The 27685-nt window shown below is 44.0% G+C and overlaps 1 protein-coding gene and 1 long non-coding RNA gene across 13 annotated transcripts in view; one reads left to right on the top strand and one right to left on the bottom strand.

Annotated features, from left to right (window-relative positions):
- MTMR3 (myotubularin related protein 3) overlaps positions 1 to 27685 on the bottom strand; it is a 131942-nt gene that overhangs the window by 6454 nt on the left and 97803 nt on the right. For 6 of the 12 annotated variants that reach the window (XM_017499630.2, XM_017499627.2, XM_017499634.2 and 3 more), the window contains 13 exons: positions 25467 to 25563; positions 21463 to 21576; positions 17189 to 17394; positions 16512 to 16643; positions 15405 to 15516; positions 11696 to 11891; positions 10695 to 10880; positions 7569 to 7739; positions 6197 to 6342; positions 3384 to 4785; positions 1817 to 1927; positions 1258 to 1346; positions 466 to 492 (listed from right to left, as the gene is read on the bottom strand). In XM_017499630.2, the coding sequence (XP_017355119.1) occupies positions 466 to 492; positions 1258 to 1346; positions 1817 to 1927; positions 3384 to 4785; positions 6197 to 6342; positions 7569 to 7739; positions 10695 to 10880; positions 11696 to 11891; positions 15405 to 15516; positions 16512 to 16643; positions 17189 to 17394; positions 21463 to 21576; positions 25467 to 25563 (2989 nt within the window). The remainder of the gene's footprint in view (positions 1 to 465; positions 493 to 1257; positions 1347 to 1816; positions 1928 to 3383; positions 4786 to 6196; positions 6343 to 7568; positions 7740 to 10694; positions 10881 to 11695; positions 11892 to 15404; positions 15517 to 16511; positions 16644 to 17188; positions 17395 to 21462; positions 21577 to 25466; positions 25564 to 27685) is intronic. The other 6 variants (XM_017499640.2, XM_037728216.1, XM_017499636.2 and 3 more) reach the window with 3 other exon arrangements.
- Positions 5151 to 17465, top strand: LOC119467077. The gene is made up of 2 exons (XR_005195605.1): positions 5151 to 5181; positions 15170 to 17465. It is a non-coding gene; the product is annotated as an uncharacterized LOC119467077 (long non-coding RNA).

The following is a 27685-nucleotide window of genomic DNA, read 5'->3' on the forward strand; positions in this document are numbered from 1 at the left end:
TCCATGCTAAAAACAATTCTCTGGAAAGATCACCTCTGTTCAGTCCTGCTCTCTTTGAAGGGGGAAAAAAAAAAAAAAGGGAAAAAAGGAGCAATGATGCTGTTTGACCTGGAAATTACTAGTGTTATTCTGGCATCTCAGTAAATCACTGACCCAAAATAAATAGCTCTGAAAACCCAACTGGCTCCCCTATAAGATCAAAAGAGAAGCACTACTTCTTGTTAAAAGCAAGAAGGCCTGGCTGACCTGTGACCAAGAGGGGAGCACATGGCTGCAGCCTGACTCACCCTTGATGGTCTCTCCTCACTCAGCTGCTTTGAATCCCCTCAAGCCCACCTGCCTGCCTGTGCACCCAGGACCCAGGCTTCACCCTAGTGAGTGCAGAGAGGGGGAAGTGATAGAGTTAGTGTGGATAAGTTATTGGAGATGTGCAGACATCACAGGCAGGTTGTTGCAAATGCTCACCACGTTTGATCAACACGGTCAGTGTCCCTGCAAGGAGGGGAGAAAGAGCTCAGAAGAGAAGCCAACCAATGATATCTAGGCTTGGGGTGCAGGGTGGGGAGATATGTGTCCTAGAAGCATCATTACTAGGCAAAGAGGTTGTTCCATTTTCAATCCTGGGTCACTCGTGTGAGTGAGCTATGGCACGATTCAGATAAACTTCCTATTTCTAAGAACACTGAACATCCGCCAGGCAGTCAACACTCTGGCTGGAGCAAAGCATCCCTAGTAACTCACTTCCCCAACCCAGAAGGAAAAAGAAGTCAGGAACCTTAATAATTGGAACACTGGCCTCAACTGTCCCTACTACTCCCCAAACTACAGCTGCTCACCAATGGCACAAGTGAATACAAATGTGGAGTCAGGGAGCAGGAAAGGAATAGGAAAATAAAGTTCCCTCCCCATCACAGGAAAACTGGTTTTGCTCACAGTAGCCATGTTGAATGGGAAGCAATGTTATACTGGGAATAAGAAATGGTGGTTTCAGTGGTGGCTGTTGTTCCACCACTCTGGGAAACCAAACAAAATGCTACTATTTGCACATTTCAAAATTTAATAGCGATAACTGTTTGAACAAAGATGCCAAATGCAGTTTTGCAAACACGAATTTCAGAAGCACAGAAGATGCGACCATGGATCTGCCTCAGACAGAACACTGCCAGCCAGATGCCCACAACCCTCTACTCTGCAGGCTCTGTGGGCCAACTCTCAGCCTCCACACTCAGCTCACCCTAGCACACCCCTCAATGGTACCTGCAGTGGTGCTTCCTGCTGGCAAGCCAGAAGGCACTGTCACACGCATAGCAGTGGGCAGCCAGGTGGTCAGGGAGCCAACGGGTCATCTGCCAAACAAGATGGGGCCAGGTTACTGACAGGAGATGGGCCATCCAGCTGGAGCCAGCAGAGCCATGCTGGGGACAGCAAGAGTCACAAGGACCACATTGGCTCCAGTGGCACCAGCCCAGCGGATCTGATGTCAACAGTACAAGAAAGGCGTCCAAATCGTTTCCCTGGAGGGGACTACAATTTCCCCTGAGATAAAGCAGTAGGCAGCAGCACCCTGGGTCACTGTGAGAGCTGGCAAGGCTCTAGTTCATTGAGGCAATGAAGAGGGAGGGCCAGCTTGCCAAGTCTCCCTGGCTTAGAAATCCTAGGCTTGATGTGGGTTCCCAGGAGCTGAGGTACCAGAGGCTCAAGGCTAGCTGTGCTGTGAGGTGCTTCCTTGGCCAGGGACATGGGATGGGAATGGGGGTGGAGAAGAACCACGAAACAGTTAAATGGATGGTACTCAGAGCAGGGGCTGAGCCTGTACCTCCGTGTCCTGTTTATCCACCTGCTCCCAGCTGGCTTCAGAGAAAATCTCTGTGCTGCAGCGAGACAAACAGCTCTGATCCAGATTGTTTTCCAAGTCGGGGACTGAAGTCTGTTGGCAAACAAACACAGCTGAACAGAATAAACCTGGTCTCCTCCCAATAGAAGAAAAGGCCTGGTGAAGGGAGCACTGAGGACTCTGGATGGGGCCGAGTGCTAGGACGGCTGAGTCTGCAGATGCATTAGCCATCAAGAACTGAGGTGAACAGGTGCAGGGATGGGCCTGGGCTCAGCTGGGAGAGGGATACACTGGTTGTGTACAGTGACTCTGCAGTAGAAAGACAGGCCTCAGGGTTCCAGAAAGTGAGTGAGAGAGAAGTGACCGAAATGGAATGGGAATTCTGTATGTCAGCTGTTCTACTGGGCCTGTCAATCCAACCCTGCCCACCACTTAGTTAAAGCTGAGTGCTTTCAGCATGCCCTCCTTTTCTTGGAAGGATTCTCTGAGAACATGAGAAACTATCATTAGCATGAAGGAAAAGCCAAGAAGTCACTTTGAATTGAAAGGTCATTGGATGTGCCCGCCTTTAATGTACGCTGACCACTTGAGAGCCAGGCTCACATTTGTACTTGAATGGCCTGAGTCAAGTCCACCCAGAAAAGAAAGCACCTCCTTGAGAACCCCCACTCTGGTACCCCTGTTTACAGCCCCCAACCCCATCAGACCTAACTCCTCAACAGTGCTAGAAACCAGTCCTTCTCTCCATTTCTACTGCCAGCATCTGCCACGGGGTGGGTATAAATATTTGTTTAAAAAGAACTACATTTGGCTGGGCACAGTGGCTCATGCCTGTAATCCCAGCACTCTGGGAGGCCGAGGTGGGTAGATCACCTGAGGTCAGGAGTTTGCGACTAGCCTGGCCAACATGGTGAAACTCTGTCTCTACTTAAAATACAAAAATTAGCTGGGCATGGTGGCTCATGCCTGTAATCCCAGCTACTCAGGAAGCTGAGGCAGGAGAATCACTTGAGCCTAAGAGGTGGAGGTTACAGTGAACTGAGATCACGCCACTACACTCTAGCCTGGGTGGTGACAAGAGTGAAACTCCATCTGGAAAAAAAAAAAAAAAAAAAAGAACTAAACCTTCAGAACTATAGCCCACGTCTGGAAGGGCTAATACTTTGTAGTTACTAAGGTAAAACAAGCACTAAAATCTGACAGGAATAACTTGGCATTGCCCTACAGATGTCACTCTGCCCATGGGTTCAAGCCCTTCTGAAGACTTGTGATCCCGTCTGAGAGATCTGATCAACCATGGAGTGCAGGCTGAGTCTCTTCCTCTCTAATGGCCTCAACAGGACATCTGCGGAAAGTAAGCAAAGCAGAAAACAGGCAGGCTGCCACCACTGTGGAGGAGGTTCATCTCCAGCCTCGTCACAGGGCTACTCTGGACCTTTCCAATCCTTTAACAACCTGTACCAATCACCATGCCCCCTGGGCACCAAGGGCACTCAGCCTCAGTGTGCCCTGTCTCCTTGGGCAGCTAGGAATACCACAGCCTACTCACCACCTCATCCCCAAAGTCTCCATTGAAGCGTAGCGAGCTAGTCAGATACTGGCTCTCCAGGCGACTCTTCAGCTCCTGGACTTGTTTCTTCAAAGTTTCTACTTCCTGCTGGTGGCCTGACTCAATCTGGCGCAGGCGCTGCTGGATCGTGTCTGTGTACACTGGCATGCCATCATCGTCCAGGTGGCTGCGGGAAGGCTGATCGGGGCTGCTGGTTACAGATGGCCTCCCTGAGTGGCTATGCAGCCACTTGTGGTGCAAGTTCCTCGAGTGTAAGTGGGCAGAGCTGCAGCTCATAGCAGACAGCTGACAGCTCAGTGAGTCCTTGCTCCTACCAGCCTCCCCATTGGCGCAGTGCCCATTGGGTGTGGGGTACTTCTGGAGGGTGCTAAGACCTGAGGGCTGCTCTGAGGCCCTGTTTTCAGTCTCTGGGGCACCGTTGCACACAAGCCCCTCTTTACATTCGGCTAAAGGCAAGGCACAAGGGGAACGTGTCAGGCTGAGAGTGCTGCCAGGGGAAGTCCTGTGCACCACAGACCCTACTTGGGGCCTCTCAACCATGCTTGTCTCTGAAGGGCTGGGTTCCATGGTTTGGGGAAGCATGTCCTTGCCACTATTCACAAGGCAAGGTCTATCATGGCCTTGGGACCCACTTTCTGACTTCACCTTATCTTCCAACATGTCTGTGGAACCATCCACGTTTGGTCCTCTGGTCTCAAAATGGACTTGGGAAGACAGCAGAGAATACAACTGTGAGGTACCATAGCCAACCTTTGCATCTACTGGGATTGGAAGAACTGCTTCCTCCCTACCCTCTGTATTCTCCTCTGTTCGAAACTGCTCCACAGGGTCCTCCAGAAAATCCTCTCCCCTGGCGGGGACCTGGAGAGAACTGAGGAGAACACTGTGCCCACCCTGCTGTTCAGAAATACCCTGTGAAAACAGAGGCAGGCTCATGCCCGGATGGCTCTTCACAGCAGCATCACCCAGTTCTGGGTCTTGGTGAAGTCCAGTGGCTGAGGCCTCAAGTGTCTTCCTCCTGCTCTCCTTTTCTAAGAGGGAGTCCTCTTTACCCTCCTGCATCTCAGTGCCTGCCCTGTGAGCAGGCTCCTCTACTCCACTCTCCTCTTTGGTGGCCTCCTGCAAGATGTTCTCCATTTGCCCCTCAGCTACTCCAGCTGCAACAGAAAGTTCAGCACCCCCCGGCACTCTGGTGGGCTTCCCCAGGCTGTCAGCAGAAGGGGGATCCTCTCCAGGGCCAGCCAGGCTGCTCAGCTCTAGCGAGCGCCGGTGCTCCTGCCACTTCTCATTCAGGCTGGGGTCGCTGCAGCGCCGGCTGGCCAGAGGCACTGTGTTGTCACAGGCTGTGGTCAGATTGTCAAATGATCTAGTCTTTGGTAGCCTAAAGGAAAGGAATTTGGGAGAAATGAGAATCTTGGAAGGTATTTTCAGGGAAGTAGGAGACCATAGGGTTTAACAAGCAGTTGTTTCATAATTGGGTCCATTACCGCTACTCATGGAGCTGCAGCATCTCTGGAGCAAAGCCTAGACTGCTGGAGCAGCAAAGCTCCTGAGCAAGTCCTTTTCCTAGTGTGCAGATCTCCTCTCACACTGCCTCCACCCTAGGCCCCATACATACAAATGAGCTAACAGCAAATGCTATTTTCTTTCTTTTTTTGAGACAGTCTCACTCTGTTGCCCAGGCTGAAGTGCAGTGGCGCAATCTGAGCTCACTGCAACATCTGCCCCCCAGGTTCAGGCAATTCTGCCTCAGCCTCCCGAGTAGCTGGGACTACAGGTGTGTGCCACTATGCCTGGCTAATTTTTTTGTATTTTTAGTAGAGATGGGGGGTTTCACCATTTTGTCCAGGCTGGTCTTGAACTCCTAACCTCAGGTGATCTGCCCATCTCGGCTTCCCAAAGTGATGGGATTACAGGTGTGAGCCACTGCGGCCGGCCTGCAAATGCTGTTTTCAAAAGACGTTCTTCATGATGCTGCTGTGTTTCTCAGCGGATGGCAAAGTAGCACTGGTGTTTCTTAATATTACAGTATTTTAAATTAATGTGTTATCTATCATTCTGAATTTAATAAAGCTAATTCTCAAGTGACAAAGCCAATTTTTTTTTTTTTTTTTTTTTNTTTGAGACAAGGTCTTGCTCAGTTATCCAGGCTGGAATGCAATGGATCTTGGGTCATTGCAACAACCTCCACCTCCCAGGCTCAAGCAATCCACTTGCCTCAGCCTCCTAAGTAGCTGGGACTACAGGAATGTGCTACCACACTTGGCTAGGTTTTGCATTTTAGGTAGAAACAGGGTCTCACCATGTTGCCTAGGCCGGTCTGGAACTCCTGGGCCCAAGTAATCCTCCTGCCTCAGCTCCCAAAATGCTAAGATTACAGGCATCAGCCACTAAGCCTGGCCCAAAGCTAAACTTTCTATTACCTGACAGCATCTGCCTTTTAAGCCTCGGAAGACAAATCATGGTAAATAGGCAGGAGCACAGAGCGGTGGGGAAAACACAAACTAGGGGGTCACAGAAAACCCAAAGGATTTGCTCTATCACTGAGGAGCTGCTCAGTGCATACAAAAGAACCATGAAGCAACAGGGCCCAATTCACTCCCAGAAACAAGGCTCATACAGCCTTGTAACCCAGAAACACTTATACCTTCCCTGAAAAAATTGCAGACATCTAAGAAAGATGCTGTGGACCCAGATAACAACATGATCTCTGACCATCCCTGGACATGCCCCAACACAGGAATATACCCACACACAGGCTATCAGGCCTGTGGCATCACCCCTGGGCTCACCGGCTCAGGGGGGTATCATCAGGGCTGGTGCCTGGTGCTGGGTATGGCGCACAGCTGTCATCCACAGGGGTGGTTGGGGATGGGCAGGGCAGGTACACTGCACTCCACAGCATCAGGTTACGCACATGGCACACAGGGTACAGCACCTGAGGAGGGGGGAGGACACAAGTTTAAATATGTCCCAGTGAGTCTTCTAGGATATCTGGAAATGAGGATCAAGAGCGAGTACCCAGCTGGAATACCCAACAGGGCTGACGGGATCTCCACGAAGAGGCAGCACCAGTGGATGCAGGTCTATCCCAAGAGGACCAGTACAGGACTAGACATTTTATATGGCCAACATTTTCCTCTTGAGAGCATGAAAATCTAGAAGATTGTTTTAGATCCCTTTCTCATTAATAGTTATTTCTTAGGTCACCTTCAATGACTGACTTTCATTGGCTTGATTTGTTGCTTTTACTGCCTAAGAAAGTGAGTCATTCTGTTACTCACTTTCATGGTGATTGTCCATCCAGCTGGCACAGAAGCTTGGCTTCAGGAGACACTGTCACACCCATTTTATAGGCTCATTTAAATTAATCATGTGAAAAGAAGGGAATTTTTCTACTTCCCCAGAAGGCACATTGCATGGGAGAGACAAGCAGCTTAAATCTTTTCTTTGACTACTTAAATGTAATGAGAACCATATTAATAGTCCAGGAAATCCATATAAACTCTGATTAGCCTCCTTTTCATTTCTTTACGGTTTAGGATGCATTCTGACAAAGATAACATTACTATGAAACTCACACACAGGTCTATATGCCTCCTTTTCTTTGCTTAACAGAAGGCATTCATTCCTTTAGGGAACAAAGTCTTAAAAGCCCTGCCCTGCCAGCTCTTCGTGTGAGCAGAGAATCACAGACAGACAGACACACATACCAATGTCAAACACAGTTTTCTGTGTTCCTTCTCTGAGATGGAAGTTATGGGGGATATCATTGCTTACTGACACTGGGAGGGTGCTGGGGGCCTGGTGGCAGCTCTTTCTGAGCTATCAGTACATCAGGAAGCAACTTAAGTGCCTCTCCCATAAGACAAAACATGCTAGAAATAAGCTCTGGAGGCAGAGCCAAAAAAGATTCATGTCTAGGGTGGCAAAGTAGAGATCTGTGTTAAACCAAACCACCCTCAGCAAGTAGTCATCAGAAACACATCAGATCATCAGAAGCAGGCCTTCCTCAGGACAGAATCGCAGGGGAAAAATGGAACCAATCCATCCAGAGACAGTAGAGATGCCTTCACAAAAACAGTCACTACTCAAAAAGGCTCTCATGTCACCAACCCCAAAACCCTTCTGCTGACCACAGTGGAAAGGCTGAAGGATACATACGGCTTCTGATTGAGAAGAATACAGTAGATTTTTGAAAGGCTTGTTGCCTGCCCGAAGAAGCGACCACACAGAACATGTCCGTTCCTGAGTATGCTTTTCCCCTCTCTCCTTGGCGTTGTTGCACAGGAATGTTCCAAAGAGGCAGGAATAGGTGTGCTGCACCAGTTTCACCTATGGGAGTCCAATGAAGCACAAATTAAGCAATCAGGCATGCATTCTCTGAGAGGTCAGCTCAGCTGAGCCACCTTATCCTGACATCCCTGAGAATACTTTACTCTGTCAGGACAGGGGAACCCAGTAAGCCATGCAGTAGCCTCGTCTTCCTCACACCGATTCCAGGACCCAACCCCAACCGAGTCAAAGACAAGATTATTGGTACTCTCATTCCTCTTAGCTTCCCTGATAAACAGTCTGAGATTCTGAATTAACAGCCGCCCTCACAAGCGCCAGAGCATATGAACTGGGTACAGGAGCATGTCAGTGTACACCTCAAGCCTGAGCTGAGAGGATACTTATAACACTACTTGTTCATTTGACAAATTATTCAGCATTTCACATGCCCCAGACATGACTAAGATGCTGGACATGCAGCAATGACCAGCAAACTCTTCTGCCCTCACAGAGCTTGCTCTAGTCATAGGTGAAGAGTGACCAGTGCTATGGAGAACAAGGCAGACTGAGATGGACAGGACATGTATGGGGCAGTGCAGGATGGCCTCACTGGCTGGGACCCAATGAACATGAAAGAGCAGGCATGTGGGTATCTAAGGGGAAGCACTCCAGGCAGGGGCAACCACATGTGCAATGGCCTTGAGGTAAGCACATGCTTGCAATTTCTGAGGTGCAGCAAGTGTAACTAAAGGAGATTGCACAAGAGGGAGAATGGTAGGAAATGAACCTAGAGAGGTAACCTCTAGGAAGGCCCTGGAGGCCACTTTAAGGACTTTGGCTTTTACTTTGTGTAAAATGTAACTAAAGGTTTTTAAGCAAAGGAATGACACAGTCTGTCTTATGTTTTAGAAGAGACTCTATGCTGGGATGACTCAATTGGGGTAGGAGATGATGGTGGCCTGAACCAGTGTGGTACCAGTAAAGGTGGCAATAAATAATCAGGTTTTAGACATATTTTGAAAGCAGAGCTGTAGAATCTGACTGTGAAAGATAAAAGAAAGAGACTTGGGGATGACAAAGAATTTTGCCCTAAACAAAAAGAGGGATGGAAATGCCATATGGTGAGAGAGGAGACTTCTGGAAGATCAAGTTTGGAAGATCAAATTTCTGTGAGGAAACACAGAAATTAAGAATAAAGTTTTGGACAAGTACGGCGACTCATGCCTGTAATACCAGCACTCTGCAAGGCTGCGGTAGGAGGATATTGTTTGACCCCAGGTGTTTTAGATGTGCCTGGGCAACAAAGCAAGACCCCATCTCTACAAAAATAAAAATAAAAATATCAGCCAGGCACAGTGGTGCATACCTGCAGTCCTAACTAATCAGGAGGCTAAGGTGAGAAGATCACTTGACTCTGGGAGTTCAAGGCTGCAGTAAGCTGTGTTTATGCCACTATACTCCAGTCTGGGTGACAGTGAGATGCTGTCTCAAAAAAGAAGAATTAAGTTTTGCATTTATTAAGTCTGAAATAACATTAAGACAGCCAAGTGGAGATACTCAGTAGTCATATTAGATATGTGAGGCTGAAGTGGAGAGGTCTAAGCTGAAGATGTATAAATGTGGGACTCATCAGCATATAGATGGCAATTAAAGCCACTAGAATGAATGAAATACTTAGAAGTATAGATGGAGAAGCAGCCTGGAGGCTGGGCAATGGGGCATTCCAACATTTAGAACTGGGGGGTAGCTTACAGCTATAATCCTTTGGGTGACCAAGGTGGGAGGTTTGAAACCAGCCTAGGCAACACAGTGAGACTCCATGTCTATTTACAAAAAAAAATTTTTTTTAATTAGCCAGGCATATTGGCATGTGCCTGTGGTCTCAGCTACTGGGGAGGCTGAAGTGGGAGAATCCCTTGAGTCCACGAGGTTGAGGCTGCAGTGAATTGTGATCATACCACTGTACTCCAGCCTGGGAGACACAGTGAGACATTATCTAAAAAAAAAAAAAAAAAACTCCAGCCTGGGTAACGAGCGATTATCTAAAAAAAAAAAAAAAAAGAACTGGTGGGATTTAAAGGAATCAGCAAAGGAGGCAGAAACAACCAGCCAGTGAGCTAAGAGGAGAACTAAGAGCAAGGAAGTGCTACAAGTCAAGTGAAGACAGCATTTCAAGGAAGAACTGGTTAAACTATGTCAAATGGTAATGATGGATCAAAGAGATGAAGACTGAGAACTCATCACTGGATTAGTGACATGAAGGTCACTGGTCATTTTGACAAGAACAGCTTTGGTAAAGCGGTGGGGTGAATGCCTGATTGAAGTGGGTTTAAGAGAATGGAAAGAGGAATTTGACAAAGCAAGGACAGAAAACTTGAGGAGCTCTGCTGTAAAGGGGAACAAGAGAAATGGGATGATGGCTAGAGGTAAATGCAGGGCCAACAATGGGTTTTGAAAAGATGGGAGACACAATGCCACATTTTCATGCTGAAGGTCATGCTCTGGTAGAGAGGGAAACGAACGCACTGATGCAGAAGACAGAGAGGAGAAATGCTGGAGCCAGCCAGCAGCGCAGCAGATGAGAGGGAATGAGAGCTGCTGTGCAGGTGGACAGAGGAGCTGGAAGAGGACAAGGATAGTGCACCCTCCGTCAAAGGAGAGGGTGCAGACAGCACAACACAGACATAGGGGGTCTTGCAGAAGAACTGGAGGAAGCATGGTCCAGACATTCTGATTGCTTCTATTTCTAACTGCTATTTAGGGTTTCTAGCATCCCTTTAAAAAAAAACTAAGTTTAAAACAACTCAAGGACTTCATGCAAACCTGGCATACCTGGATTTTCTCTTTTTGAAAAGTAAATAGTAAAACTATTTACTTAAAAAAATAGAAACAGGGAAAAAAATCACCTCTATTAAATTCTAAAGAGGCTGTACAGTTTCATGTGAGAACTGGCCCACTAACATTTGTACTGACCCTCCTTCAAATTGAGAAGGTCCCCAAAATGAAGAAACTCACAAGGAATGCTTCATTGAACTCAAAAGAGCAAGGAAATTGCCTCTGAAGCTGATGAACACAGTCAAGCCACTGCAGAAACACTGGGCAACGTTCATTCAGATCATCCGAGTTCTCCCCATGACCACACCGGTCAGCAAATTTATGGCCAAAATCCAGCCACTCCATTTCCACGAGGACCTGGAAACCCTGCAGGGAAGCACCCAGGAGAGACCAATTGTGCTAGACTATCCAGACTGTGACAGTCCCGAGCCTGGTGTCACAGAAAGCAATCCCTTCTAATAGCCTCCCAGAAAGCCCACCTCGCCTTGCCTTTGCTCTATCCCTAATGAGGCACACACTTAGGGAAATTTCCCAATTCCCTGAACTCTATTCCATGATGACTGAAATGGTACTAACTGTGTTTATCTAAGCCTTTCTTGAATCTGTTTGTATTTTTAGCCTCTTGAATTCACTATATAAAACCACACTTTTCCCCTCAATTTCTCTTTCAACATTTCTGCCTCTGGTGTTATACTAACAAAGTCAAATTTGTAAAATCCTTCCACACCCCAGGTTTAGTAAGTATTTGCATATATTTTAGGATACTTTGATTTTTCTTTCGTCTTTAACCCAACAGATAGTTATTTCAGAGTAGAGCTGCTTCTCCACAGGACACTCTGTGGTAATAGCTAGCATGCCAATATCCTTTTACAGACACCTCATTTTCATGAGGTAGCTAGAAAGTTTTCTAAGTAGATAGACTGCAGAGGAAAATATGGCTGTATTCTCAATACCTTGTTACCCAACATCTGCCCCATTTTAAGAGATGCAAGAACTGTAAGAGAAACCACAATTTAGCTCATAATATAAAGGAAAAAATAATCAAAACAGAAATCTCACTTTCTTTAACCTAATCACCACCCCCAAAACTGGTAATATCACTCCTGAGGGGTGTGATATTACCCTCCCACCCCACCCCGCTCATCCTCAAGTACCAGCTCCTACCATCTGGATGCACTCACCTCGATGGTTCGGTAATAAGGGTCCAGCAAGAGCTTAGCCAGTGCCACAATCTGGGGAGTGCGGTCCCAGCCATCTGAGCAGTGCACTAGCACTGGCCGCTGATCCTGATCCAAAGCATGCACTACCAGAAGTGCTGATTTCAGAAGCACAGACAAGTGATGGAGCCATTTTGTGCTTTCAAGAGCTGACAGCCAACTATAAAAACAGGAGGGGATTAGAAAATGCTGATTTTTACGATTTACTGCATCATGCTCAAGCTTGTCAAATTACAAAGTAATTCCCAAAGATTTCTCTCTCCAAACATAACACTGCCAAAATAAAAAAGCCTGTGTGTTTATAAAGCATGTATCAGGATGAGACCCAAGCCCTACTATACAATAGAGAAGAGGCTTAGAAACAGGGGCTGCAATTAATAGGACCACCTTTTGTTCCAAAATCTGTATGGGTTATTTCCCAGACAAAATATTTGACATTTTTCAGTTCGGAAAAGTGGCTCTTTCTGAAACCTTCTCCTTGAAGGAAATGTAGCCACTTCTGAGATGTAAAACAGAAGATATTTAATAATCAGTAACTATGTTCAACAAGTTCTCCAAAAAAAAAAAAAAAAAGAAAAACTCATGAATACAAATAGACCTGAGATATAAGCTGGATGCCATATACAAGAATGGTATACACAACATTGCCTATGACCCAGACTGTAACACCTATCTCTGTAAATGTTTACTGACTAAAACCAGATGGGCCCAATCTGATGATATATACTCACACAAATTACTACACCCAATGGCCACATAATGTTCCTGGGCTCAACACAGACTGGATTCAGCAGGGCTATAAGAAGATCCTTTTTTTGAAAGATGTTTAGGGGCCAGGTGGCAGTGGCTCATGCCTGTAATCCCAGCACTTTGGGAGGCTGAGGTAGGCGGATCACTTGAGGTCAGGAGTTCAAGACCAGCCTGGCCAACATGCTGAAACCCCATCTCTACTAAAACAAAAAATTAGGCCAGGTGTGGTGGCTCATGCCTGTAATCCCAGCACTCTGGGAGGCCAAGGCTGGTCAGGAGTTCAAGACCAGCCTGGCCAACATGGTGAAAGCCCATCTCTACAAAAATACAAAAATTAACCAGGCATGATGGCAGGTGCCAGTAATCCCAGCTACTTGGGAGGCTGGGGCAGGAGAATTGCTTGAACACCGGAGGCGGAGGTTGTAGTGAGCCAAGATCATACACTGCTGCACTCTATCCTGGGCGACAGAGCAAGACTCCATCTCAGGAANCAAAAAAAAATTAGCTGGGTATGGTGGCATGTGCCTGTTATACCAGCTACTCGGAAATCTGAGGCAGGAGAATCACTTGAACCTGGGTGGAGGTTGCAGTGAGCTGAGATTGCGGCACTGCACTCCAGCCTGGACAATAGAGCGAGACTCTGTCTAAAAATAAAAAAGTTTTAAAAAAAGACCTTTAGGAATATTAGCCCTTGCTATCTGCCCCTGGGGAGCAATCACAAGCTAATCACACATTTTTTTTTTTTTTTAAACTGTGTTGAAATTTTGTTTCCTGTGATTTCCCTCACCCCTCCTTCTCCCTTAAAAAAAAAAGAGTTCCAATTTTTCCCAAATGTGATCAGATTTGTAGTTAAAATCACAAGTCAAGCCTTTCAAACAATGAGTCAGAGGAAGGAATAAAGACTTCTGTCAGGGGACTCTGGGAAGGTTATAAAGGCCGACTAAACCTTGCAGAATAAGTATGAATTCTTAGATAGTCTAAGGAGATGGGGGTCTTTCCAGGCAAACAGAAAACAATGCAGTGCATAAGTATTGGTTTTATATGCATTTGTTTGGATTACCAACCAGATTGTGACTCCTCAGAAGGCTAACACTATGTCTTAGTCATAACTGTACCCCCAGCACAGAGCCTAACATACAGTAGGGAGTCCCACCGTTTAATGAACTGTAAGTCTGTTATGGCTAAAAATCCAATCTTAAGACTTTCTATTTCCTAGCAGGTACCTGAGAAACATTTTTTTCCTGATGGATCAACTGTTAATTTTCATTCTTCACATATTCTTGAAAGGAACTAAAAGATAAGGCTTAGGAGAACAAATACTAAATTATCTCCTAGCCCCTGAATAAATGGTAAACAAGAGAACCAGTGTGAGGTTCTCTTGAACCTAACTATTATTTAATACCACCAGATGTTGTCTGTGACTAAAAAAGATGTGCTCCAAAAATCTGCCAGCCAGGGAGGGGCTGCTGAGAGACTCCCCATTCCCTTGTCCTATTCTCAACCTGCACCAGAAGCCTACTATCCCCTCATCTTCCACAACCCCAAACACAGGCCAGGGGGCCTACTTTCAGCTGTCCCATCACTGCTATAGCTGCTTTTTATCCATGAGGGAGACTTCAGTGCAGCATTATGATTTGCTGCCAAATACATAAAAGCATTACCTTCAATAAAATCTCTAAGACCTTTAAGTGGACCAGGTGAGGGCTAATTATATCTTTTTGACTCTGACAGCTCTTTAAGAATTTTAATATATGGAAGGTATTGGAGATCATGTCGTGTTGATTACATCTTTCATTTTATAGACAGGAAAACTGAGATATACAGTAATTAAGCCCCTTGGCCAAGGTCACACAGTTTGTGGCAGATCCACTGGGTCTTTAGCAAGACTCCTACACACCACCCTAGGGAAGAAAGTGCTAGGACCTGGAACTGTATAGCAAATGCAAATGGCTAATCCCCAAAGGAGGCAGCAAGCTCAATTCTTCGGTCAGGCTTTCCCCAAAGGACACTGCTTCATACTCTGGACTGATTACAACTATGATGAATTTAATCATTTGCTACTGGCAGTCAGTATAAGTGGTTTAGGCAGCATCTGATTTAATAAATCAAATAAAGAATGCAGTAAAACTTGATGTGATCATGAGATCCACTGAATAAAACCCAGGGAAACAACTATGGGCTCCAGCACAAATACTAGAAAAAAGAAAATGCTGTCTTCTCTGGCACCGTATCTCTGGCTTCCTGAAATAGTAAAACAGGACTTTTAAATATTTATCTGTCCATTTTTGTTTTACAGAGCATTCTTCCTAATTTATCTTACAGTCAATCAGTATCACTGGAGAAGGTATTATTTCACCTTCCTCACTGCAAATGCCAGCCATTCATATTTAATAAGCAATAAAAATCATGATTAATGTTCTTAATAAATAAGAATAGTTTAGAAACTGAAAGCAGATGTAAAAGGAATTGACCTAATGGCAACTTTAACCCCTTCAGAACTTGATGAATAAATTCTGATCTTTTATGATAAAACAACCCATTTCACAACAGGTAACTATCAATGTGGGACATCAGAAACTGAAGAATTAAATTACTTTGGGCTAAAGATGATATGGAAGGGAAAGGTCCCAGGACAAACAGTAAGGCGGTGCTTCTGTTTTGATGACTGAGATTTCTTCTGTGCTGCAGATTTTAAAACTTTTCGAAGGGCTGTATATTCTCCCCAAATCTTCCTCCGTGCTGCCATACCTCTGACCCAGGAAGGAGACACTGGGTCAGAGACTGGGCTGGTAACTGAAGTTTACCAAGAAACAGAAAGAAAGCCTGCTCCAAGCTAATTTTTTTTTTCCCCATTAGTTCAAGGAAAGAAGAAAACTGATTTTTTAAGAGCGATGCAAAATGAAAGCCAAGGCTAAGGACTTACTTTCCTGGATCTGGCATCTGAGTGCACAGCAACCGCAGAGACTGAAAACTCCTCCGAATAGAATGAATGTTTGCCATCCCCATAAACACAACTTCACAGTTCGGGTAATATTCTGGAGAGTAACAATAAAAAGAATACAAATATGTTGAATTTAAAGCCCACATGGCCAAATTTAAAAGAAACAAACTAGCTATAAAATAAACCCACTGCAGCTTCTGATTAATGAAACTGAAATGTTTTGAGATGCCTATTAGCCCGATCCTTTATAATAAGAGGAACACAGTGATTGAATTTTAACTATCTTTTTGAAAAGGGTAAAAAGGGAAGGTTAGATTTGTAAAGAAGCTACTGACATAAAATAAAAACTTATTTTTTTAAAAGAAAGGCCTACTTTGATCTCACTCTGGCTTTACTTCTTGGGCCTTATCTAACTTGTGGCTTTGGAATCTCTTTGAAAAGAACCTGGCAGAACAATGCTTTCACGCATTCAAATTTCACCTTGGTACAGCTGCTTTCAATTACCAGCTTAGACCACAAACAGCCTGGTGCCTCTTTCTGTGCCATAAGCACACTGCTGGCACTGGGTGGGAGGGGAGGGGTCCTTCCTTGGGGAAAGCTAGCATTCCAACAGTAACGGTGTTACAGTTTAGGACAGAGGCACCTTACCAGGGTTCTATGTTTACTGTTCCAATTTTCACCCCAGGTTTTCTAAGGAGGGGCCACGGAGGAGTTTGCTACAAGGCCAGTGAGGAGCATACCCTCTGTCAAAGGCAACAAAAAGCTTTTAGACAGCTGAGAAATTGAGCCCACTAAAGAGCAGCTTCCAAACATGAACAGGCCTTATTATGAGGAAGATCTGCTTTCCTTACCACCTAAAAATTGGCACAAAGAAGGAAGATTATGTGACTTCACTGCACCTCCTCCTCCATTTCTCCTCAGAAAAGAACATACGGTGTCAAGAATCCAAAGAGCAGCTTGGTACTCTCACGACAGGACAGATGAAGAATATGGCTTGCTACTCGTTTCAAATTGAGAACTAAGTCTCAGTTGGGCATGGGCTGCCCTCACAAGGAGAAAGTATGGGCAACAAAGCACCATATACCTCACCTGGGCATTCGCAGCCTCCTCCTTTGGCTCGGTTCGCCACAGCAGCTGCATAGGAGCGTGCATCCAAGATCAAAAGCTTCTGCGGTTGGATGGCTAAACTCTCTGTTCCTGAAGCATTTGACAGAGAAGAATCTAGGGACATGGAGGGAGGGGGCACACTAAATGAAATGTGAAGAATTAGACCCACAAGTACATCTTATGACACAAAAAAGGCTCAGTAAAATGAAATCTTCTAACCAAAACCCTTGACACATAGGTCTTTCCTCTTCAGTTTATTTTCTATCTTGGCTTCTTATGAAAGACGAGGAGGATTTATTGTCCAAAACCGAGTCCCAGAGTACACATGAGGTTTACATAGCCCAGTCTCTTATACTTCATTTCTACATCTGTCATCCTTTCGTGAAGCCTGGCACTTCCCCCCATGGTCTGCAGATACTTCAAGTCCCCAATTACATCAACACTCCATTTTTGTCACAATGGCAAGAAAGACAACAAACACTAACATCTTGATTGAGGTTTGAAACAAAGGGTCTTCTGATCAGGCAATCCCATCAAGTGAAGCTCTGCACTTTCACTTCTATAAAACTAAATCTGTGTCTTCTAAGGAAAAGGCCATTTCAAGAAAAGGTTCTTAGATGCTATAAAAATTACTGCCATGGGTCCAGGGAGCACCTTACCAAACTCCACATCAGAAAGGTCTCCCCCATTGGGAAAGTCTCGAGAAGTATTCCTAGTTGACTGCTTGCTGCCACTCGATCGGGAGTCAGAGGCACAAGCTTTGGCTACTGATTGTACCAGGTGCTCATCATCTGCATTTCGCCAGCCCCACCAGCTAACCTCCGGCTGTCCACAGCGGGCAATGACAGCTCCATTGCTCTGGTGCCTGTGTGGGGAACAAGAGACAACTGTACCCATCCCAGGGGCCCCCATTCAGATGCCCTGTACTCACACAAAGTTAAAGCAGTAGACTTTAAGTGCCTTAATGAACAGTCTAATTCTAGGTTAAGTGTTGGGTCAGCTTCAAGTCCTCTCAGTATTAAAGACGGTAGAAATCTTACACACCCAACAAGAATAAACAATAAAACCTGTGTGTCTTTCTCAATTATCATACCATCACAGAGATACCTGCAAAGTTACCCCAAAAATTACTAACAGGAGTCAGGCATAGAGGCTCACAATCCCCAGCACTTTGGGAGGCTGAGGTGGGAGGATCGCTGAGCCCAGGACTTCAAGACCAGCATGAACAACACAGTGAGACCCCATCTTTACAAAAAATTTTTTACAAATTAACCAAGCACAGTAGCACATGCCTATAGCTGCAGCTACTCAGGAGGCGGAGGTGGAAGGATCCCTTGAACCTAGAAGGCTGAAGCTGCAGAAAGCTATTATTGTGCCACTATACTCCAGCACTCCAGCTTGGGTGACAGAACAAGACCTCGTTTCCAAAAAACCAAAAAGAATTAATGTGTACTCTAAGTTACAAATATTACTTTATTTTTGCTAAGTCTACAGATACTATGGTAATTCTGCTACCGAATAATGAAATCTGCTTCCTTTTTAATGCTGAACCAAGAGCCCACCTCTGGGAGTAAAACATTTACCTGGCCTACAGTGAACTACTTAATAAAATCTCCTGAGATTTCATGAGTCACAAACTGCTCTTATTATAAGCAGATAGCTCAGTGAGCCAGCTACCCTTCCTCAGGCTCATAGTAAGAGAGGAAGAACATCGACCTCGGAAACCATATTCTGACATATCCTCTTCCAATAGAGACCAGAAATCATACAGTCTACTTTCAGGGGCCATTATGACCCAGACTTTTCCTAGTTAGGCAATTTTAACCAATAAAAAGTTAGAAAAATTCCATTACTTAGCAGTAAAGAGGAATAGCTAGGATACTGAACCTCAAATAGGTTATGCCAGGTGAAAGAAGTCAGTCACAAAAGGCCACTTATTGTATGACAATTTACATGAAGTATCCAGAACAGGTAAATCTATATAGAAAGATTTGTGCATGTGGTGATTATTAGAAACACCTAGTTACCTAAGGGAGCTTGCCTAATTCTAAGTGAGGGTTACTTAAAACGATTATGTTTCTATATAAAACTGAGGCAATTTTAGTTTTAGTAGTGGGGGCTTTATTCATTGGACATCTTAATTATTCAGGGCTAGGGTGTCTCGGTGCCCTGTGAATGGGTTTTTGGGATGATGAAAATGTACTACAATTTTTTGTTTTTAACACTCAAACTTACAAGACAAACTAATTTTGGCACTAATCAAATTCCACTGAAATCACCAGTTTGCTTGTGGTTTTAAAATTCTCCCTCCCAGGGAGAGAAGTAGCTGTAAGTACTTGCGTATTGCCAACATGCTCAACTGGCTCATGTGTTGAATGGTGCCAAAATAGAAATAAAACCTCAACGATTCTTTATAAAATGCCTCCTAGCAGTAACAGGCGCTGGCTGGGCAACCACTGAGCTGAATGACTCCACACCCTGCACAGGAGGCTGGCTGGGCCTTTCCTGAGCATCCTCCTTCCTCAATGCTTCCCAGCAGTGCCCAAGAGGACCAGCAGATGGCAGTCTTCAGCCTGGATCTTGGGTTTTAAGGGCCACTGCATTACAGTAGCTATTAGATTTCAACTGGGCTATTGCAATAAGCAATTATGTTTTCTGCAGTCTTCTAAAATGCTTCAGACTACATGAAAGATAACTCAAACACTACAGTTAAAAATCACTAAAGGAGTGAATTTCTATCACTAACAGAACAAGGCAGGGTATAAAAATTATATCCAACAGATAAAGCCCTTACTACTAAAACACAGGATGCTTTAGTTTCATATAGAAACATAATTAAGTAATCCCAACTTAGATTTAGGCAAGGTCCCTTAAGTAACTAGGAGTTTATAATAATCACCACATGCACAAAGGAAAAAGCTGTGAACTGCACTACAGATGGACACCCTTCACACCATCTTGCTGTGTTAGAGCAATCTCTGCCTTCAGTAATAAATCCAATTAAGTGCTCTCTCATCACAGTAGGACAAAGCCCTAATCAAGCACTGGTTCAGCATGGTACTGTGAAGTAACTGCTGCTGGCAACTTCAGGAATCATGACCACAGTCTACAGACAACTAAATTCAGGAAATGGTTGTCAAGAGTCACAGGCATCCTGCCACCTAGGACGGCAAAGCAGAGTATGGTGGAGGGTCCCAAACATTCTTCCACACACCCCTTACAAAGCTCCCAAATAATATACCAACCCAGTTTGAAGCTCAGTGATACAAGACACATGTTCTGAGACAGAGACCAGTTAAATGAAGCCTGCCTGATTTTACATGGACTACGCCAATAACTTTCATTTATGATCTTTTGAAAGACTTTCTTTGAAAAACTGCAAATAAAAATTTCATTTATATATATCCCCTTGTGTCTCTAGAAAAAGGAGAAAAAAACCTAGGGTGATGACCTCTAGAATAAATTTTAGAAGGGAGAAAAGGGCTTCCTATTTTTATTACATTTTAAAAAGTTTTTCTTCAACCAGCCCTCTTAGGCTTCTCTGCCCAAAGGGAGAATTCACCTAAAGCCTCTTATTTTGCAAATGAGAGTACCTTCCCCCTTTCAGTCAAAGTCAGCAATCCCCACAAATGCCATGGCTACTATACCTAACACAACTGTTGACCAGAGCAGCAACTGGCTGCTTTCCCCATTCCAGCTGAGCTGATCATTGATAAAACTCATAAATCCTTTCAGCTTTCACTACTCTCTAGTTCCTGTAGCATCCTTACCATCTGAATGATAGGTAAATTTGGTAACTGACCTTTCTAGGGGTGTGTGAAAACAACAGTGATGAGAATTGAGATTGAAAACATAATGGGTTCCACTGGGCCAGAGCAAATACTTTTCCATCTCTCTCCATTCAGAGTAGGCATCAGAATTTGCCTTTAGTAGACTAAATGAACAAGCTGGTTACCTCTGTAGGAATTCCACAATGAGACAAATCCCTTCCTAAAATCTCAGTATTTCAGTGGAATGAAGTTTCTAACTGTAAGCCACTGAATTGGCCCAACTCAGGGAGAGTACAAAAAGCTGGCAAACTGGGAAAACGAAATGAAGAACATAAACATTACAAAGAGATGACATCCGAAACCTTTCCAGAATAAGAAGGAATGACTTCTTTAAAATTTAACAGGTTTCTGTGAGAACAGAGATATTCACTGAATTATAAAAGTAGCGCTCAGAACCTACTCCAAATGTTGGTACAGAAGCCCAGTGTTTATAGGCCCTCGTTCAGAACCAGAACATATCTGCAAAATAAGAACTATCATTCCCATTGTGCATTAGGAACAGACTGAGGTCGGTGAGGGAACTTATTTAAGGTGCCTTAGCAAGGAGTGTAAGAATATACCTAAATTCAGATCTGTGACTCCAAAATCCGTGCTCCATCACCATGCCACCATCCCCATCTAGAACTTGCATCCCTTGGCTCTCATGCCTCTGATCAACTAAAATCTACCCAGTCATGCCCCAGCCTTCTTCCCTAAATGCTTCCTCTCAAAACAGAGTTCTTCCACATGTCAAAGTTTCAACTACAAAGACAATCAGAGCTAACTCAACTCTATATTTCTCAATCCAAAAGCTCTGCTAACATCTGAAGCTAAATGCTTAGTAAGCACATTATCTTCTCACAGAATATAAGAAGGATCTTGAAATAGCAAGTCCAGCCACTTTACGACTAAAACTTCCTTATCTGTGTCAAACGAACCGCCAGCTAGTGTTCTGAATGCAGTCAGTACTGATGTGTTACTGGAGGAGAAGCTTTAGCAATACAGCCTAGAAAGTTCTCTGACCCCTCCCCTCCCTTCCCAGGTTAGCAGCAGCAGAGGCAGCAGACCCCATGCAGCAGGGCAGCAGCACCAGCCTAAGCTGGGACTGGTCCAGTGTAACTTACCTATACACGACAGCAGGGATGCGCTTCCAGGACCTGAAACTTGCTACACTTTCTAATTCTTTGTCAGTGATCCAGGCAGGCACTATGAGCTCTTGAGGATAGCTACCACATAATCTAAAGAGAAGATGAGAAGTGGGGAGATGAAGCGGGGAGAGACAAGGAGACAGAGAAACACTAGGTGGGCCAGCACAAGGATAATGATCTCACTGCCACAGAGCTAAAGGCAATGAGATGCTTTATTTGAGTTCTGGTTTCAACAGAACGGGTTATCATAAGTTTATTTTGTTTTGGGTTTTTTTGCCTTAAATGTTTACTTATGTGTATATATCGAGTGATACTATCTTGGATTGTTCCACTTGATGCTACCTTTTGGAAATCTGGCAATCTTAACTATCAATGAAAAAAAGGGGGAGTTGAGGGTCAGTCTCTTATACTCCATTATAACTCTTCTGCTGTAACAAGTACATAGGTTATTTCTAACTGCATGAGCACCCAGGCTAATTACAGAACTGAGAGTCTGTGTCAGCTCTACCAGACCCTCAGTGAAGGACAAAAGCCCACAATTTCAAGTTTCCAGAGACTTCACAGGATTAACTCATTCTGTGATTTGAACCAAACAGGGTATCATCCTTATAGATAACAGGTGCAACCATGGGTCTGCAAAACCAATACCACAAGCCAGCCTACTTGCATACACAACCTCGGTCCCCCTGAACCAGGTTAGTAATGTGACTAAGCTATTAATCATAATTTCCAAGGCCGGGCACGGTGGCTCAAGCCTGTAATCCCAGCACTTTGGGAGGCCGAGGCGGGTGGATCACGAGGTCAAGAGATCGAGACCATCCTGGTCAACATGGTGAAACCCCGTCTCTACTAAAAATACAAAAAATTAGGTGGGCATGGTGGCGCGTGCCTGTGGTCCCAGCTACTCAGGAGGCTGAGGCAGGAGAATTGCCTGAACCCAGGAGGCGGAGGTTGCGGTGAGCCGAGATCGCAACTTTGCACTCCAGCCTGGGTAACAAGAGCGAAACTCCGTCCCAAAAAAAAAAAAAAAAAAAAAAAAAAATCCATAAAACATACTTAAGAATTAATTAGGGTGGGGGGTAAGCTTTTTTTTTTTCATTAGGGAAGATGCTCGCTGCAGTCAAGCTGGTATCCTGGGAAGCAATACTTTCAATAGATTTTTACTTACAGGACAATGTCTCTTTCTGGATCATCCAGTCTTCTTTTTCAATAGTGAAGGCAATAAGGCCTCTTATTGCCAAATGGTAAAACACACAAACTCCACCACACCACCAACCCCCTGCCCTAGCCTATCCCATACGTAGCGGAAAGTGCAGAAAAACACAAAATAGCTTAGGAGTTGGGGGTTTTGATCATTTTGCACTAAATGTCTCTCTCCTGTTCTCGATTTCCTGAAGATTGAGTCTCAGGAATTTAAAAGCCACTGAACAAACAGAATGGCTACGACTAACAGTAGCTATACAACCTTCCTAACACCTATTTACAAACTCCTAAAAATAAGCTAAGACCCAGTAATGATGGCTAACATCTAACCATAAATCTCATTCCCTTTATTTTGTCTTAAACTCAAGAGTAAATCTGGCTCTCACTCTTCATAGTAGGAAGGACTTTCAACATCCTGCTGTTTCCTCCCCCCAACCCTCATTTTGTCTTATGGGGGTGATAACATTCTAAAGATTGGCTCTGAGGTAGAACTAGTAAATTCCTTGAGACAGTTTTGCTCTGTTACCTAGGCTACAGAGCAGTGGAGCAATCATGGCTCACAGCAGCCCTGACCTCCCCAGTAGCTGGGACTGCAGGCATGCACCACACCATGCCCAGTTCATTTTTTTAAAAAATTTCTGGCCAGGCGCAGTAGCTCATGCTTGTAATCCCAGCACTTTGGGAGGCCGAGGCGGGCGGATCACCTGAAGTCAGGAGTTTGAAACCAGTGTGGCCAACATGGGGAAACTTCATCTCTACTAAAAATACAAAAATTAGCCAGGCGTGGTAGTGCGTGCCTGTAATCCCAGCTACTCGGGAGGCTGAGGCAAAACTGCTTGAACCTGGGGAGCAGAGGCTGCACTGAGCCGATGTGTCACTGCACTCCAGCCTGGGAGACAGGGTGAGACTCCATCAAAACTGGGTGGAATCAACCCTCCTATCTTGGCCCTCCAAGAAGTTAATTTTTAAAATCCCTATTAATTAGGGATTATTTTCCAACAAGTCTGGCTTAATTCAGTTTTTTTACTGAAGCTCATCTTCTAAACATTCTGTTCACTGTCCTATAGGTACTACACTGCCTAGTACTCAACTCCTCAGTATGTACTACCTCTTTATTTGTGGATAAACAATTTCCAGTTTAACAGGTTACACTCAGGAAAGCATAATGCAGCCACAGACTCTCTGAGGCCTGAGGGAGTTTAAACCAGTTTTCACCCTCCTTTGCTTTGACTCCTCACTGAGAATAGGCAAAGGTATAAAAAGTCTATAGCTCCCAACTCTTCAAAACACCCTGGGTTCTTAACTCCCTGGAGAAGGTCCACATTAAGAACTATGTATAGCAATTAGCTACAGCTTTTCCAATGAAAAATGAAACACTGATGGCTAGCCACAAACAGACCAGGAAAATGGCTATCATAATTTGAGACAGCTAAAAGGAAAAGGACCACAGATTAGTGATGCAGTGAAATGTTGGAGAAGGATATATTTAAAGATTTCAGATATATAAATATCCTGGACAATTTTTTTTGGTTTTATAGAAATTTGGATCACCAAAATAGTAGTAGTTAACTGTCCTCCCCCACCAAAGCACTCACACATTTTAAGGAAAAGGGTAATGACTAAATGGCTATTTTTTATTTTTAGAAGGAGTCTCACTCTATCACTCTATCTATCTATTGTAGTGGTGCAATCTCAGCTTACAACCACTGCCTCTCAGGTTCAAGAAATTCTCCTATCTCAGCCTCCCAAGTAGCTGGGACTACATGCGTGCACCATCATGCCCAGCTAATCTTTGTTTCCCCATGTTGGCCAGGCTGGCCTCAAACTCCCAATCTCAGGTGATCCATCTCAGCCTCCCAAAGTGCTGGGATTACAGGCATGAGCCACCACATGTGGCCAAATAATGGATACATTCATATTTAATGGTTAAATGATCATAACAGTGAAGCTGGTTTAAGATCAATATATTAAAGGACAAAATACAGACTGAGCATCTTTAATTCAAAAATCTGAAATGCTCCAAAATCTAGAACTTTGAGTGCTGATATGATGACACAAGTGGAAAATTCCACACCTGACCTCATGTGATGTGTCACAGTCAAGTCACAGTCAAAACTTTCTGTACAAAACATCATGCAGGAAATCATTTAAAATATTGCATAAAATTACCTTCCGGCTATGTGTATAACGTATATATGAGACAAAAAATTGTGTGTTTAGACTTGGGTCCCAGCCCCAAGATAATCTCATTATATTTATGCAAATACTCCAAAACCTGAAAAAAATCCAAAATGTGAAACACAGTTCCAAGAATTTCAGATAAGGGATATTCAACCTGTACTTATGTCTTTTTCACAGCACCTGGAGTAAAATTACAGTCACAAAAACTAGTTCATAAATGTTCTGTCACTGCTTATAAGACCACTGATCCTATCTCTGATGTGATGCCAAGTGGTGATGAGAAAAATGGTAACTGCTTGCCTACAGGCAAATACAGTATTATCTAGACATGCATGTACCAGAAAAAAAAACAGAGGCCTAAAGGGGGTAGAAGGGAAGGTTCTAGGATCCTGTTAAGTAAGAATCACTTTCCAAACTCCAATAACAGCAATTGGAACAAGGTTCAATAACTAATCTGAAGATCATGCCTTTAGATTTAATAAATAAAACTATTTCAAAGAAAAAGTCTAAGTTCACATGTTCTGTCACATGAGAATTGGGGTTTCTGCAAAGGCACTGGCTGTGAAAGACAGTCCACAGGGATCCATATAACTCACTTGTACTTCTCATTGATGTTGGAAATCCTCCAGGCGTTGTTCATATCAAAACCCATTCTCTCCACCTCGTTTTTAAACCTTGAAGTTACGTGCTCCCCTTGAGGCCAAAGATAAACACCAGAAAGGAAGAGATGAGTACCATTTTGTGAAACAGGTAGAATAAAAACATAGAAATATACATACGTTTTATATATATATAATATACTTTTACATATATATATATTTTTTTTTGAGACAGAGTTCCACTCTGTCACCCAGGCTGAAGTACAGTGGTGTGATCTCAGCTCACTACAACTTCCGCCTCCTGGGATCAAATGATTCTTGTGCCTCAGCCACTGGAATGGCTGGGATTACAGGTGCATGTCACAACGGCTGGCTAATTTTTGTACTTTCAGTAGAGATGGGGTTTCACCACATTGGCCAGGCTGGTCTCGAACTCCTGGCCTCCTGTGATCCGTCCACCCCAGCCTCCCAAAGTGCTGGGATTAGAGGCGTGAAACACTGCGTCCAGCCTGTATATTTTTAAAGGTAGGAACTGTATAAATAATAAAGTAACATATATTTAGTTTTAGTTTAGAAAGACCCCTGTCAGGTTAAGATTATGAAGAGGAAATAAATTAGTTCTGATTAAGAGTTATGTTATCTCATTGAATCTTTTCAATTAACTCTGAGAACAGTAGTATCACTGAGCTTACTTTACAATGGACAAAATTACAACAGAGAAGTTATTATGGCAGGCCTATCCAGCCCCAAAACTCATGCTCTTGTCACTGGCTACTTTTCTACTTCCACACTCAGACTGACAGTACCCTTAAGAAATAAAATCATTAACAAGATCACCACACGTAGCAATAAATCCTCATCCAAAACCCTTTGATCCAAATTTTAGAACTTGAGAGTTTTCCAAACGTTCAAAAGGTAAAACTGCATATATAATAATATTCGGCTCACACTCTTAACAGGATCTCCTTAAAAAAGTACTAACATTTCTTCTGTAAAGGGTATGGATCATTCATACCAGGTGGGGTAAATAAAGCAACAAATAGCCTCACATCAGCTCAGATCAGGTCCAGCCATGATACCAAATAGGGTATGAAAAACATTCTGGTTTCCAGAGCCTTTTAGATGATAGAATTGCAGGTTAGCAAACAGGTCACAGAATCGTCTAACTGCCAGCCAGGAATCTCAGGAAACACCGTACTACTAAGTGCTGATCATTTGTAAGAACAGCCACCCAAACTGGTATAATCTGGCTGTATTTGCCTCAATTAATCTGGCTTTCTTTTCCTTAGGAGAGCAAAACAAAGGTAAAATGAAGCTAACATAAATTCAGTAAATCTGAAATAACTTTCTTCCTTGAAAACACATCCAGTCCTATGGCAGTACGTTATTTTTAAAAATATTAAGCTGTACCTCTAATATACAGTGTTATAGGTTGTAAAATAAATGCTGGCAGGACTGGAAGAAACCACAACAACAAAAGCACAAAACAGACTTTGCTTTGTTGATCAAAGTATAAAGCTTTGTTCTCCCTGGGAGAGGAGCTACAGAATAGGAAACAGCAATTACTTGAATGGAAGAGAATTCTGTTAAACTACTTCTCATTTAAACTGCATTTCTTGAGCTCAAGCTAGGTATTATATGTTTCCTGAAGGAGACCTATAAAAAGATGAGGTTGAGAGGCACAAGAAAAAATAATAGCTAAATCCATCCCATTTTGGAAAAGTTTTAGAAGCAATGTAGCAGGCTTCCGAATAGGAAAAATGCTATGTGAACTGGGGTGCCATCTGTCTAAAAATTGCAAAGAATACTGACCACCAAGAATACTAGGCCAGATGTGGTAGCTCATGCCTGTAATCCCAGCACTTTAGGAGGCTGAAGCGGCAGACTGCTTGCGCCCAGTAGTTCAAGACCAGCCTGGGCAACACAGTGAAACCCCGTCTCTACAAAAATGCAAAAATTAGGTTGTGGTGGTACATGCCTGTAGCCCTAGCTACTTCAGAGGCTGAGGTGGGAGGACTACCTGAACCTAGGGAAGCTGAGGCTGCAGTGAGCCGTGATCACACCACTGCACTCCAGCCTGGCCAACAGAGTAAGACCCTGTCTCAAAAAAAAGAAAAAAGAAAAAAAAAAAAAAAAAAAAACCAGACAAGGGGACATTTTGGGTCCTGCTGTACAATGGAGTCTTTAATTCATAATTCCAAACTAAAAGCTGCAAA

Source organism: Cebus imitator, unplaced genomic scaffold (assembly GCF_001604975.1).
Source record: "Cebus imitator isolate Cc_AM_T3 unplaced genomic scaffold, Cebus_imitator-1.0 Scaffold258, whole genome shotgun sequence".
Classification (NCBI taxonomy): Eukaryota; Metazoa; Chordata; class Mammalia; order Primates; family Cebidae; genus Cebus; species Cebus imitator.